The sequence below is a fragment of the Fukomys damarensis genome, unplaced genomic scaffold (assembly GCF_012274545.1).
Source record: "Fukomys damarensis isolate Sample0158 unplaced genomic scaffold, DMR_v1.0_HiC HiC_scaffold_4, whole genome shotgun sequence".
Lineage (NCBI taxonomy): Eukaryota > Metazoa > Chordata > Mammalia > Rodentia > Bathyergidae > Fukomys > Fukomys damarensis.
Genome location: NW_022900916.1, coordinates 25,441,563 through 25,456,731, shown reverse-complemented (window position 1 = coordinate 25,456,731; position 15,169 = coordinate 25,441,563). Strand labels below are relative to the sequence as shown.

At 36.8% G+C, this 15,169-nt stretch overlaps 1 protein-coding gene across 1 annotated transcript in view; it reads right to left on the bottom strand.

Moving 5' to 3' along the window:
* Ccdc126 (coiled-coil domain containing 126) overlaps positions 1–3,640 on the bottom strand; it is a 7,919-nt gene extending 4,279 nt beyond the window's left edge. The window contains exon 1 of the mRNA XM_010628212.3: positions 3,270–3,640. Coding sequence (XP_010626514.1) covers positions 3,270–3,507 — 238 coding nt within the window. The 5' untranslated portion in view covers positions 3,508–3,640. The remainder of the gene's footprint in view (positions 1–3,269) is intronic.
* Positions 3,641–15,169: the final 11,529 nt, after the last annotated feature.

Sequence of the window (15,169 nt, the reverse complement as noted above, 5' to 3'; positions counted from 1 at the left end):
CTCGAAAGTGCAAGGTCCTGATTTCAATCCTGGGTACAAAAAAAAAAAAGAACAGAAAGAAAAATGGAAAAACAAAATGTGTTATATACATACAACAAAAGTATTCTTCAGTCATTAAAAAAATGAATAATATTCTGGTAATACAATGCTATGGGTTAACCTTGAAGATACTATGCAAAACAAATTATGTAAGCAAGACTCAAAGCTCAAATATCATATGGGGCTACTTACATGGAATATTTAGAACAGGCAAATTCAGAGACAGAAAGCAAATGAAAGGTTATCAAGGACCAGAAGGAGAGGAATAAAGAGTTATTTTTTCTTTAGGCTCATCAAGAAATTGCCCCCCTCCTCCAAATTACTGCTTAGCAGTCTGAGAGTTTGGAGTGATCTAAGTTTTGAAAGGAAATACGTATGGTTCCACAATATTGTGAATGTGATTAATGCCATTGAATCCTACCTTTAAAAATGGTTAGGTAGGTGGCCTGCCTTGCAAGCGCAAGGACCCAAGTCCAATCCCCAAACAAAAAACAAATAAAAATGGTTAGGTAGAACCTATACCAGGGTGGCACATCCCTATAATCCTAGCACTTGAGAGGCTGAGGGAGGAGGATCTCAAGCATGTTCAAGGCCATTCTAAACTATGTAGCAGACCATGATGTGCATGTGCCCTGAAGGCTGAATCCAGGTCATCACCTAGGGCTACAATCCAGCCTTTTAAATTTTTCTATAGATTTGACTCTGGTGTGAATAATCTGCAATAATACATAAGATCCTAATAAGATTACTGACATTTAGAAGTGGGAAGAAAGGAGCTAAAGGTGTAGGGAAGGTGGGATGGGTAGGGGAAGGGTAATAAGGGAAAAGAAAAAATGTGAGAGAATGAAAAGATGGAAATAAAGTGGTTGTAGATGGGGAGGAGAGGAGGGGGTGAAGGGAGGGCAGAGGTAAGGGGAAAAAATGAGAATCAAGACTTGTCATGTAGAGGTACAAGATCCCAACAATGAATGTAACTGTACTATATACCTAAAATGTACCAATACACTCAAAGCTGAAAAAAATATTAATACATTTTTCTATAGATTTGAAAGTTTTCAAAATAAAAGATGGAGAAAGGAGACATTTCTTAAGATCTTTCAATCAAGAATTGTAGGAGTAAAAAAAAAAAAGTTCTAGGAGTACCTGATACATAGTAGATAATTATATATATATTTTAAATCCTTCAGCAGTTAAGACTAAAAGATTAGAGCTGTTTTCCCTGGCAGTCCTTTAAAATATCTGAAGAAGGAGAATATGAGGGCCAGGGATTTAACTCAGTGGTTCTGCCGCCTGCCCCAAATGTGCAAGTACAAGGACCCCAGTTTGATCCCCAGTATCAAAAAAAGAAAGAAAGAAAAAAAAAAGAAGACAAATATGGGGTTCAAGTGAGGATTACCAGAACACTAGCTAAAAGTGAAGCTAAATCCCTAGAAGGTTTGATATGAATTATGAAGGTACAGTTTAATAAGTGATTAGGGTTAGCAGTAACAATTAAAGGAAAAGGTAGGATGAATGAGAGGTGACTATTAATTTTACAGTGCTTGTGATTAATATCATGAATGCTACCCAAGTGCTCTACCACTGAGCTATATCCCCACCTTTTTAATTATTTTTTCATTCTGAGACTTGGTCTTATTAAATTTCCAGGTTTTCCTCAACTTTATAATCCTCCTGCCTGAGCCTCCTGCGTAGCTGGGATTACAGCCAATGCACCACCATTCAGCCTTGCTAACTTTTAAAATGTTGCTAAATTGTTATTTGTTAATATTTTCCTAGTGAGTTTCTCATCTATATTCAGCAGAGATACTGTAGCTTTTATTAGAGAAAGAGAGGGGAAGGGGACATGGGTAAGGAAATCCCCAAGATGATAAAAGATTGTGATCCTAGAACAATTCACTGCTGCAGGCCTAGACAGCAAAGGGTTTAGGCCAGAGCCTATCAGAAGGCTCCGGAAAAGAGATCTACAAAATAAAGTAAGTAATACAATAGCCTTATGTGTCTGAATATATGAGGAGGATATTTAAATAACTATGGGGAGATGGAATAGAAAACTAGGTAAAGGAAAAAATTTATACCTATTAATATTAGTGAAAATATTAAGTTGCACAGGAAAGAAAATATAATGATAATGTACTACATGGCTCAGTAATGAATACCATTTACTAGAATACTATTAATAGCAAATATTGACTATTACTGTTTATTCACAAAATATTATTCTTTGTCTATTCACAGAGCATTATTCTGTTTATGCACAGCATATTCTATGAAGGCAACCTTGTGAGGGCAGAAGGCATTTTTGGATGAAAAAGAAAGCTAAACAAACCCTCTTTCTGAATAGTAGGAAGTTATGTGATGAAAGAACTTTAAATGAGCAGCTCTAAAGAACAGGAAATCTGAGGACTGTTATGAGTAGGAAGAACTACTCTTTTCATTACAAGAATCAACACATTTTAATTGTTTTAATGCATGCATGTACAACTTATAATTAAACATTAGACTACAATCAAGTACAGACACAGTGTTGTAGAAAGAACCATTCTGTCTGTTCTCCCCATCCCTCCCTTTCTCTGACATCTTAAACTAGGAGAGAAAATGCACATACATAAAACACAACAGGACCCAGGATCTGAAAGGAAGACTGGTAATAAACAAGGCTGGAGATCCAGACAACTTGTTTTTTGGGAATAACAGAGGCTATACAATCAATGGTATATATTAGGACAATCGGGAAAATTTAACTATAAACTAGATGTAAAAATAGCATCATGTGTCAAGCATGATGGCGCATGCCTATAATCCCAGCGCCCAGGAGGCTAAGGCAGAAGGATTACTGCAAGTTCCAGGTCAGCCTGGGTTACACAGTGAGTTCAAGGGCAGCCTGAACTGCATAGCCAGGCCCTGTCTCAAAAGAAAAAATTATCATGTTACATAGAAAAAGAGTATTTAAAATACATACATATATATATTTTTATATATTTTAAAGAGATATAAATCCAGTCATGAAATGTCACAATTTACACAATGTAGTTTATTCTTAAATAATTTAGTCAACTATTGCAGAATTATTAAATCTGGATGATGAATATATGAGCATATTTCTATTTTTCAGTAATGAAAGTTAAGAAAAGCTTATTTTATAAAGACCCATACATGAAGTAGAGTTCAATCTCTGTGACTATTTTTAAATGAAGATTAAGAAAACTAGGAATATTTTATAGTTATCTTACCATATCCTGCCATAGAAGCACCATTCTCGACATCCACTGTGTTCTTATTTTCCTCTGCAAGAGCTTTAACGTATCTTTTGCTTAAATCTAGTATTTGTTCACGTAACTTGACACTGCTTTGATGTCTTGGTTGCTGGAAAGTATAGTGCAGTAACAACACTCCCCAAATGAGTCCAAACACAAGCAATAATAAACTCAACTTCTGGGACATATTTTTTCTTGAGATTGTAAAAAACATTTCTGATGAAGTAAACAAACTTGATTGTAAAGCAGTAACTGGAGACAAGCTTCCAAATAAAATTTTTGAAGGAAAAAAGAAAAAACTTCTCTAATATATATTCCTCATCTTCAGTAACTCTTACATTAACTGTAAAATTGAAAAGAAAAAGGGTAATTAGTCCTAACTTGTATTGGTAACAATAATGATAAAAAAGAGACTCTATAGTTTTGATTTGTAATTATAGTATCTTCCTTGACAATTTTCTCCACTACTAGGTAACGATTTGGTCTTTTACCAGTTCCATCTATGTAACTTCTCAAAATTTAACTACAGAAATGAATGTCAATTGATTGAAAATATCTGAAAAAAATCCCACCATGGTGATAAAACTGATTTCTTCTGTTTAACTAAAAGCACAGATATATAATAGATTTACAAAAGATCTCAGTCTGTTCAAATGTCACCAACCTAAACACCTAAAAGCTATTCCTATAAAACAAAAAGTGAATACCAAAATAAAAGTCAGAAATAAGGAAGGATAAAACAGATTAGAAAATCAAAACGCCTAAAAAGAATTTTCACAAGGCAAGTAAAGTACCAACATGTGAAACTGTCACCAGAAGACATTACTAACAGAAATGAGGTGGGCCAGCAGCGATTTAGATCTGGTTCCGCCGCCTGCCTTGCAATCGCAAAGACCCGAGTTTGATCCCTGGTACCAAAAAAAAAAAAGAGAGAGAAAGAAATGAGGTAACCCTAGAAAATATCCTAAGATGAAAAATAAGTTACTGTTTTTAAGTTAATATCTTATAAAATGATAGTAGATATAACAGTGATTGTTTACTGACAAGTCTTAAAACAGGTTAAGATATTTTTCTGTATTTCCAAATTTACAATTCTATATTTTAAAAGCATTTTGTTAAAGCTGGGAAAAAAAAGCATTTTGTATAATATAAGGAAAAGATTTAAAGATTTTACTTCAACATTGTGTGTGCACATGTATATGCGTATGTGTGTGGTGCTAGGCATTAAACCTAGGGCCTCCTGAATGCTAGGCAAGCTCTCCACCACTGAGTTATAACCCTAGCCCTTGAAAGTAATGTTTAATATTATACAAAATATCAAAATACAAAAAAACATACAAAGATTCTCTACTAGATTACAGATTAGAGCATGGGGAAAGGGGGAATTTTCAGCCCTGCCAATTCACCTGTCCTGCTCAGAAAACTGCCAGTCTTCTACCTGGTTACTACCCCCCAGTCCCTGATACACCTTTAATTAAATTCTGGGGCTCCAAGGTTTTAATATCTATCCATTTTGGTTGAAATGTGCTATCCTGTGAAATCTCACCACAAGCATGACTATACCACTAATGAGTATGTTACTGTAGAAAACAATTAAGTGTACTGAAAATTAGGAATTAACTCCTTTTCAAATTCCTTATTTCTTAACATTCACAGAACAAGATCCCCTTGGATCTTACTTTACAATACCATTAATATCAATACTGAATTATTAAGCTTTGCTTTATTAGCAAGCAAAATGAGGTAACATCTTTTCTAGAGATTTTTACATTTGAGTTCAGAGAGCAGAGGTTACAGATTACCCAGCAAAAAGTTTTCTAACGCATTACATATTTACACTGAATTTATCCTTCATAAATCTTTCCTAGATCTTCTTTGTCTTCAAACATAACTAGCATGTTACACTTGTACATTGCTCCTATCCTAGCACTCAGTAGAAGGATCGACTGGGAACCTGTCCTGAAGCAATCACAACAGAATTGGCTCTAAAGTGGCATGACTACAAATTCAGAAAAGTGGTATCAGTAAGAAAGGAGAACACAGCCTTTAGATATTTTTGGTAAATGTAAGTTAAAATATTGGGGGGGCACACAAGTACAGAGAGGGTATTTGAGTTAAATGTCACCTTATATTAATGAAACTCATTTTATCCTCACAACACCAACATTAATATATTCTCACTTCTAGGTATCTTCCTGAAAGAGTTAAAGACATCATATTATGGTAATATATACATACTCATGTTTATAGAAGCACAACTCACAGCTAAATCTTGGAAGTTGTCTATAGGTCCATCATCAGATGAATGGAAAAGAGTATGTGGCATTTACTCACAGTGGAGTACTACTCTGCTATAAAGGATACATTTGAGTCATGTGAAGGAAAATGGATACACCTTGAGACCATATCAGTAAGTGAAATACATCAGACACATAAACTTAAATATCGCTGTTTTTTTTACAAGAATTTCAAAGTATAATTTGTTTTTTTATCTTGAGTTTATTGATACTTTTAAAGTATGCAGTACAGTTACATTCATCATTGGGATCTTGTACCCTTACATGACAGATCTTGGTTCTCATTTCTTCCCATTACCCCTGACCTCCCTTCACCTCCTCCACTCTCCCCTATTTACAAAGACTTTGTTTCCATTTTTTCCTTTTCTCATATTTTTTTTTGTCCTTTATTTCCTTTCCCCTACCCTTCCCACTTCCCCTATACCTTTAAGCCCTTTTCTTCCTATTTCACATTATCAGTTATACAATTTGGATCTTATTTACACTTTTAGGTTTTCACACCAGAGAGACTATTCAGTATTTACATGTGTCTTCTTTATTTCACTTAAGAGTATGGCCTCAATATGCATTCATTTTCCTATGAATGACTCTAGTTTCTCATTTTTTATGGCTGAGTAGTACTCCATTTTATAGAAAAACCACATCTCCTTTATCCAGTCTCCAACTGATGGGTAAATGGGCTGTTTCCAAGTTTTAGCTATTACAAACTGTGCCACTATAAACATGGGTACACATATATCACTGTGGTATGATTCTTTTAATTCTTTTGGAAAGACACCCAGCAGAGGGATGGTTGCAAAGTATAAATAATTTAAAGCACAAATAAAAGACAATATAGGAAACAAAGACAGATCTTTGGCAAATGGGAAAGGAAGCTAGTGATAGAAGGAAAGGAGGGGATGGAAAAATAAAGATAATTAAAATATGTTATATAGCCAGGCGTGGTGGTGCACACCTGTAATCCCAGCACTTGGGAGGCTGAATTAGGAGGATCACCCATGAGTTCGAGGCCAGCCTGTGCTACATAGTGAATTCAAGGCCAGCCTGAACTACAAATACAAAGGGAGACCTTGCCTCAAAACACAAAAACAACAACAAAAAAAGATGTTATTACATGTACTGACTCCCCACAACGATTATGATCATTAAATACTACAAACATGTTATAATAAAATAATTTAAATGTTGGCAAGAAACAAGAAATTAAAACTCTTCTGCACTTCTGGTGAGATTGTAAAATTAAGCAGCTACTGTGGAAAAACGTATGGCAGCCCCTCAAAAACTAAGAGTTAGGACTAGGAGCGTAGCTCAGGAAAATTAGTGCTTAGCATGCATAAGACTGGCTTCAATCCCCAGTACATATAATGCAGAATTCCACTTCTGAGTATATACACAAAAGAACTGAAAGCAGGGACTAAAGGAACATTTGTACATCAATGCACATTTCAGCATTATTTACAATAGTTAAAAAGGTGGAGATAACCCAAGTGTCCATCAACAGATTAATGAATAAATAAAATGTGATATATAACTGGGCATGGTTATACACTCTTGTACCCAGCCGCTCGGGAGGCTAAAGCATAAGGATCAAAAACTAGAGACCAGTTCCAGCAACTTAGCAAGAGGCTATCTCAAAATAAAAAATTAAAAAATATATGGGAATAACTCAGTAGCACAGCATCCCTTAGCAAAGCATCTCTGGGTCTGATCACCAGTACCACCAAAAAAAACCCACACAAACACAAACAGCATTCTGCACTAGGCATGTGGCACACACCCGTAACTCCAGTACTCAGGAGGCTGAAGCAGTAGGAATGCAAATTCAAGCCCAGCCTGGGCTATTCAGGAAGACCTTGTCTCAAATATTTTTAAAAACTTTAAAAGGGGATGGGGCTGGAAATGTAGATTGGTGTGAAGGCCCTGGATTAAATCTCCAGCACTAAAAAGACAACAACATTCTCATTCTATCCCACCTCTAGCCTCAAGGTGTACTCCATCATTTTCCATATGAAATTACATATTCTATCTTTAATATTTTTCTGTGGTACTAGGAAGGGTATTGTACATTCTAGCCAAATGTTCTACTACTGAGCTATATTCCCAGCCCCTTTAGAATTTTAAGTAAACTGGGCATGGTGGCTCACGTCTGTAATCCCAGCACTCAGGAGGCTGAAGCAGGAGGATCGCTGGGAGCTTGAGACCAGCCTGGGCTACATAGTGAGTTCCAGGTCAGTCTCAACTACACAGTGAGACCCTGTCTCAAAAATAAAAAAAATATATACATATTAAGTAAATTATGTCCCTAAGGCCTGATGGCCTCACTTTTATAATGGGAATAACAATACTATCTAAAGCTGATAAAGATTAAGTGATACAGGAGGGCTGGGGCTATAACTCAGTGGTAGAGTGCTTAACATGCACAAGGCCCTAAGTAAGATCTCCATGGCTTCAAAAATAAATGCATAAATCCTCATACTGCTTAATGAGTATTAACTTTTACTATTTACATCAGGCTATGCAACAACATTGCTAGTGATCAAAATAAACCTTTCCTCCTTTTAAAAAAAAATGCTACTAGGACCAGAATTTAGCACAGTAGCACCACGCCTGCCTTGCAAGCACAAGGTCCTGAGTTTGATCCCTGGTACCAAAAAAAAAAGCTATTAATTCTTAATAATCTGAGCAATGTGAGTTAACACAGGGGATGTACTAACAGACCCAAATAAAACTCTTCTGATTAACTTTCATGAGCTAAATTTCTACTCAGAATTTTCATGAAAGGCTCTCAAATTAAATGTTTGAAAAGATGAGATAACAGCATACTGTTGATGAGAACAGTTCATCTTCCAATCAGCCTAAAAGGAAACAATATACCTGTTTAAATGCTACAACAGCTAGAAGGATCTTAAAGCCTCATTGTTTTATTTAGCCCACAAAGATCTTCTAATCCTCATAGCACATCATTTTGTACCAACTGGTTTTACACAAAGTATTTTCCAATCGTGTGTGGAGACCTGTTTCCTAATTGTCTCTGGTCCCTTAAAAGCAAGAACATGCTTTTACACTACTGCCACATCTCCCACAGAATCTGATGAATAACCAACCAGCAGTCATGGTGAAATGCCTTACTTTATTTTTAAGCATACCTCTGAGCCTAAACCCACTTTCCCTCAAGCAGCAATGTGACATTCCTGCAATGTTTTTTGGGGATAGAAGGGCAGAAGATGGAAATTTGGAGGTAAAATTAAAGTATCTAATTATTCATTTCTGGGCCAGAAGAATGTGAGCAAAAAAATCAATTCTAATCTCCTAACATTTCAAAATGAACAAAGTAAAGAGATGACTTGCCTAAAATGAGACAACAGTCAGTGACACAAACTGCAATGGTCTAGAACATGGGTCCTGACTCACTCTCTAGGTTTGTCCCCAAACCACACCAGCTCTCTAACCTGCACTAGAAAGACTGTGTCTGTAAATAATGAATTACAAAATTAAGCTTTTCCTTCTTTTATTTATTTATTTATTGCTCTAAAAGAATAAATACAGGTAGAAAATTATAAAGGCAATTTAGGGCAATGATCCCAAAATCCTGAAGATGCATAACTTGGACTATTCACTAATTTATCAGGCTGGCCCATTAAAGTCGCAATACACTTTATAAATAAAAGTATTACTAAAAGTTGCTACAAGAAGGATTTAAGAATAGTCTTTATACTGGCAAAAACTAGAATACAAAAATATTAAGTAAAAAAAAAAAGATAAATACAAAGTCTCCTGGTGATAGAGACCTTCACCATGATTACAAACACAACTGTTTCCCCAAAAATAAGACCTAGCCAGAAAAGAACCCTGAAAACTATCAAAAAGTCAAAAATGCCAGCCCAAATCAGCCTATCCTTCCTTACCTGCCATCACTGTTTTCTTGTTCAATTGCTACTCTATAAGGCAGGTAAGACAAGGATAGGCAACTGGGGCTAGCATTTTTTTTTTTTTCTGGAACCTGAAATCGAACTCAGGGCCTTGCATTTGCAAGGCAGGCACAGGGCCACTGTGCTAAATCCCCAGGCACAGACATTTTTGATCTCTAGTTTTCAAAGCTGATTATTTTCCAGCTAAGTCTTATTTTCAGGGAAAGTGGGTAACACACTGCTAAAAAAAATAATTTGGAGGAAAAGCAGGTGTGTTCAAAGTATGCAAGAGCTTTGTATTGGATGGGCTGGCTTGCGCTTGTAATCCCAGCACTGAGGAGGCTGAGAAAGGAGGGTTGCTGTGAGCTTGAAGTTAGCCTCACACTACATATGTGCTACATAGTGAGTTCAAAGCCTGCCTTAACTATATAGGGAGACCTTGTCTCCAAAAACCAGAGCGGGGAGCTTTGTTTATTAGTTCACAATATTTATTAAGGATCTTACTATGTGTCAAGAACAGGAGAGGGCTGGGGATTTAGCTCAATGGTTCCACCACTTGCTTTGCAAGTGCAAGGTCCGGAGTTCGATCCCTGGTACAAAAAAAAAAGAAAGAACAGGAGATATGAAAGGTGACATAAAATATACTGTAGAGACTATGCTTTAATAGAAGTGGGAAAACTTGTAAGTAACAAGAAACAAGATAATTTCAGCCCATGCTAAACTGATCTGAAGAATATTAACAAAGTGGTATGTGAGGAAGTCTACATGAGGAATGGGGTCGAGGAAGGCCTTCTGAGGAGGTACATATTGATCTGAGAAAAGTAGAAAATCTGCTTCCAATCTCCTTTCAACTAAAACCATTAGCATTCTTTTCTGACCAGAATCTTAGGAGCAAGCAGTAAATTCCTTACTCCTAATATGTGGCACAAATAAGAATAAGAAGGCTCTCAATACCCAGCATGAAATGGCCTAGTCTACAGAAATCATCCAAAGTGAAAAGAAGGAAACCAAAGCCTTGAGTTCCCCCTTCTTAGGAAAATGGCAATTACTCTGTCTGATAATATCTGGAAACAGTAAGGATCTGATATGGTAGTCTTTACAGAAAAACATTTTTTTTTCCTTCAGAAAAACATATTCTTAATGTTGTTTTCTAATATGAAAGGACTAGTGACAAGGCAAGGTATAAAGTCTAGGCAGAAATCTGCTATCAAGTATTTTAAGTGCAATTTTTCAAACTTTAAAATATCCCTTGTTAAGAAACACAGAAGCAGAACAGATATAGGTAAATGTTTTTCTAATTATTGCAATATAAGTCTTAATGTCTCTACTTCAACTTATGAGATCTTTGAAGAAAAGTATTATTCAAAGTTCTATCACAGTACTTTGCCAAACAGCATACATATAAACAACCAGACATTTAACAATTTTTCAGTGGTTTCTCCCTACCCAGAAAACTAAAGATAAATACATTAGAGAAACAGCAAAGGATCATCATATATTTAAACCAGAATACCTTCCTTCTAAAAACAAGGAAAGTGAAGCACAAAAAGGATTGACAAATGACAAAATGAGGAAAAATTAGCATCCCAACTCTCAACCCAGGACCCAGTGTTTTTCAAAAGCAAAGAACAAAAATTTAGTTTACAACTAGCACTTTTTTAAAAAAATCAAGATAAGTAGAAACCATCAGAATAGATGGTACACACTACAGATTTTGTTTTGTGAAATTTTTCTCAGTTTACTTATTTTTACATACACATGTATACATAATTATATAACTATAAAATCTTGAGATAAAAAGATGTCTTGCTATGGGTTTCAGTAAAAGTTTTAAAAACATTGCATTTCACACTGACCTATGAAGTAGTTCCTTGTATTCTTTTATGTAAACATTATAACAGCAACATTAAAAACATTAACAGATGGCTAATCCTACCTTAAAAATCTCTCATTCAAATTCCATTTTTGCATTTATTTAGTGCTGTGCTTTTTGTGCTATTATTACTCTAGACAGCTAAGTTAGGTATTAATATTACAGGCAGTCAGACAGGGATAGGCCCTCCACAGAGTCAGGGCAAAAGATGAAAACATATTCCGCTGTGGCCGGGGGCAATTCTGTCGGAGGCCAGACCTTAAGATTAAAGATGGAAGGACCAGACCTACATACCTCCCAAGGGGATTAAGATAACTGGCATCCCCTGGTCCAATAAACTCTACATAAACATCAGTTACTCCACAATTTGGACCCACATTATACCTACCTTGTGATTTTGTACCCACCTCATGAGTTTGCTCTACAAAACTTGCTCTGAGAAGTGGGGTCTGAGGCAACCCACTTTTGGGTGACCATCTCTCAATAAAGTTTCTCTGTTTTTTTTTTTTTTTTTTTTTGGTTTTTGGCTTTTTTTTTTTTTTTTGTTTTTTGGTTTTTGGCTTTTTTTTTTTTTTTGGTACCAGGGATCGAACTCAGGATCTTGCGCTTTCAAGGCAGACGGTGGAAGCACTGAGCTAAATCCCCAGCCCCAAGTTTCTCTATTCTTTTTTTTGGTACCGAGGATTGAACTCAGGTCCTTGCACTTGCAAGGCAGGCCACCGAACCGCTGAGCTAAATCCCTGGCCCAGGTTTCTCTATTCTTAACCACCACTGTTCCTTAGAATTCATTCTTCAATTTGGAGCAACACGAACTCCTCATATCTGACATCTAGCAGGTTGAGAGTTATAGTATTTCCCCTATACCATTATGACTTACAGCTAAAAATTATCTAACAATGGCAACAGCTAGCAAGCAGAGCAACTCTCACTCAACCAAAGGTTAGCACTTTAACAATCATTACTTATTAGACTCTAAGTGATGGACAGAGGGGCAGTTTCTTAGAAAAAGTCAGAAGGAGCTGGGCACTGTGGTGTGCACCTATGAGCCCAGCTTTGAGAGGCTGAGACAGGGGAATCGCAAATTCAAGCCCAGCCTGGCCAATCTGGCTACTTAGCAAGACCCTACATTTTAAAAAGTAAAAAAAAAAAAGAAGTGGGGGGGGCAAATGTAGTTCAGTGGTAAAGTGGTTGAGTAGTATCCTAGAGGCTCCATACTGAGGAAGGAGGGAAGACAGAAAGAAAGAGAGGTAAGAAGAAGGGGAGACAATACTCTTACCAGAGCCTGAGGGGCCGAGTTCTGTTAAAAAAAAGTCCTCAGAAGCCCTCTACAGACTTGTTTCTGAAATATAATTTCAGGGAATAAGGTCCATTCCTAAAACATTTTCTCTACATACTATTGCCTAAGGCTAATTCTGGGGAAAGAAATTTAACACAGGACTTCATAATTAGATCTAAGATTTAAAACACACTGCCTTGCGCCTGAAGGCATAGTTACTGGGTTCAATCCACAGCACTCAAAAATAAAAAGCAAAATGCGCTGCCTTGATAGAAGCTACACTAGAATTCCTGCTAAAATACACAAATATCAATCTTAAAAATCAGATCATTTTAAGGTGGGATCTTTGAGCGAAGGATAAGATAATAGCACAGGAAATTACAAAAGTAGATTAAAAAAAGGGTCAAGCAGGAATAAAAATAGAAAATGTAACAGCACAAGGAAAACTACTTAATCACTGAGCTATAGTAAGAGCTCAATCTAAAATATATCATGCAATATTAGATACTTCAATCACAGAGCCTGTCCTGCCCACAGCATCAGCCAATCATGATTTGCATCACGTGGCCCCATCTCACCTTCCACGGCTAACTAGTCTAGCATCAGGAACCCTTACCAGCAGCCACCTACAAAAAAAAGGCCCCAGAGAAAACCAGGATTGGCAGAAGAAGCTGAAGAGAATTCACAAGGAAAAACAAGTTGGGTTAGGGGACTAACAAAGTAAGTTTATAAAGAAGCAAGCACAACGGATACAGACTATAAAGAGACAGAATATAGAGAAAGACAGCTAAGCATGTCAAAAAAGCAGAGAAAACATGCAGGTATATCCCCTTCCTTAAACGGGTCTGAGAGAACTGTATGAGAAAAAAAACCCTTAGACACAATACAGGACTAAAATGGTTTACATCGACCTTTTCCCCCTTGTTTAAAAGAACCTTTAAAAACCCTTAGTCTTGAAAGTCTGAACTAGAAGAGTCCTTGGAATCAGACCAATTCACTATTTTAGAGAAGGATATGGAGGACCACACTGTAACCTAAAGATACACAGTGACAGAGCTAGGACAAGGAACAAGGTCTTAGACTTCCATATTCATCACTCCCTGTTCTGCACTAGACTAAATAACAGCAACACTGAAACATCTTCCTCCAAATGAGCATTTTTGCCACACATTTCAAAGAATAAGAAATCTTTATATGCATATATATGCTTTCTCCTACAATTTAAATAAGTTTTCCACGGTTTTACTCTCAGGCTCTCAGTCTTATAAAATGCATTCATTAGGATTTAGTCTTTTTTTCCCTCATATAAATGTCTTTCAAAGTCACCTGTCACTAAAGAAATTACACAGGCAATTTGGCCCACTGGCCTTTCCCCCCTACAACTGTACATTTATAAATAACATTAGGACATCTTATTTCATATACTGTGCAATAGTATATGAACTCCAAGTAGTACAGAACAGTCATTTCAAGTGAAAAATAAATTGCAATTAAGGGCCACAAATATTTCTCCTCAAGGGGGGGAAAAAACCCCATTACCAATGTAACAGAACTGAGGAGGAAACAGAATAATCTAAAGTGAAATGGGAGTAACATGCATTTTTTTCAAGTCATTCCTTATCAAATCTACTGAATACATTCAATGGGCCTGGGAACAGAAACTACAACTTGGAAACACAATTCCCAAAGGGAGTTAAAATTATGAAAGTGCAAAAGTGTATCGGGACACAGAAAAAAGTTGACGCAGGATAAAGACAAAGATGGTAAAGCCCCTGTCACCTGTCAGGACTGCAGAACACCTAGATGCACACAACACAGTTAAGCTCCTAGAAGAATCCTCACAGGACGCAGCTGGGGGCGGGGAGGTGAATCAGTCCTTGTACAGCATCACTAGAGCTGATCCCCAGAAAAGCAGAGTCATCAATTTCCTAAGCACATTCTCAGCCATTTTAAATCAGTGGAAATGAAGACGGCGGCAAAGTTTAAGGAATCATTTGCTTAGATTCAAGGTGAACAAAGCGTAAAATAAAGAACACACAACTTAGGGTGCTAATGATTAAACAAAACAAAGTATAAAACTCCTAAGTCCAGAGGCCACTTCAGTCCTGCTTAACGGAAAGTATTACATTCAAAGGATCTTTACAACAAATGAAGAAGCCAGTGGTGCAACCGGTATTTCTTAATTCTGACAACTTAAAGCTCTGCGTTATCTCCATCTGATGGATGAGGAAACTCAGGCTTAGAGTTTAATTAATCAAGATCACAAAAAGGGGGAGGCGAGATGAGCAGGTTCGAAACCCGGCGGTCTGAGCCACTCTTCTAACCGCCACCGCCAACAAATGACACGGCAGTTTAAGTTCATCCTTACCGGTCACTAAGATAAATTCTGAAAGGGACTTTTTAAAGGACACTTGACTTCCTCTCTCTCGCAAAGTAGAACCAAACTGAACTGTCAAAACAGAAAACGAAGTGAGGGTGGCTGCCGCGGAGCTCCGCATGCCCGCAGCTCTCACGAGTGCCCC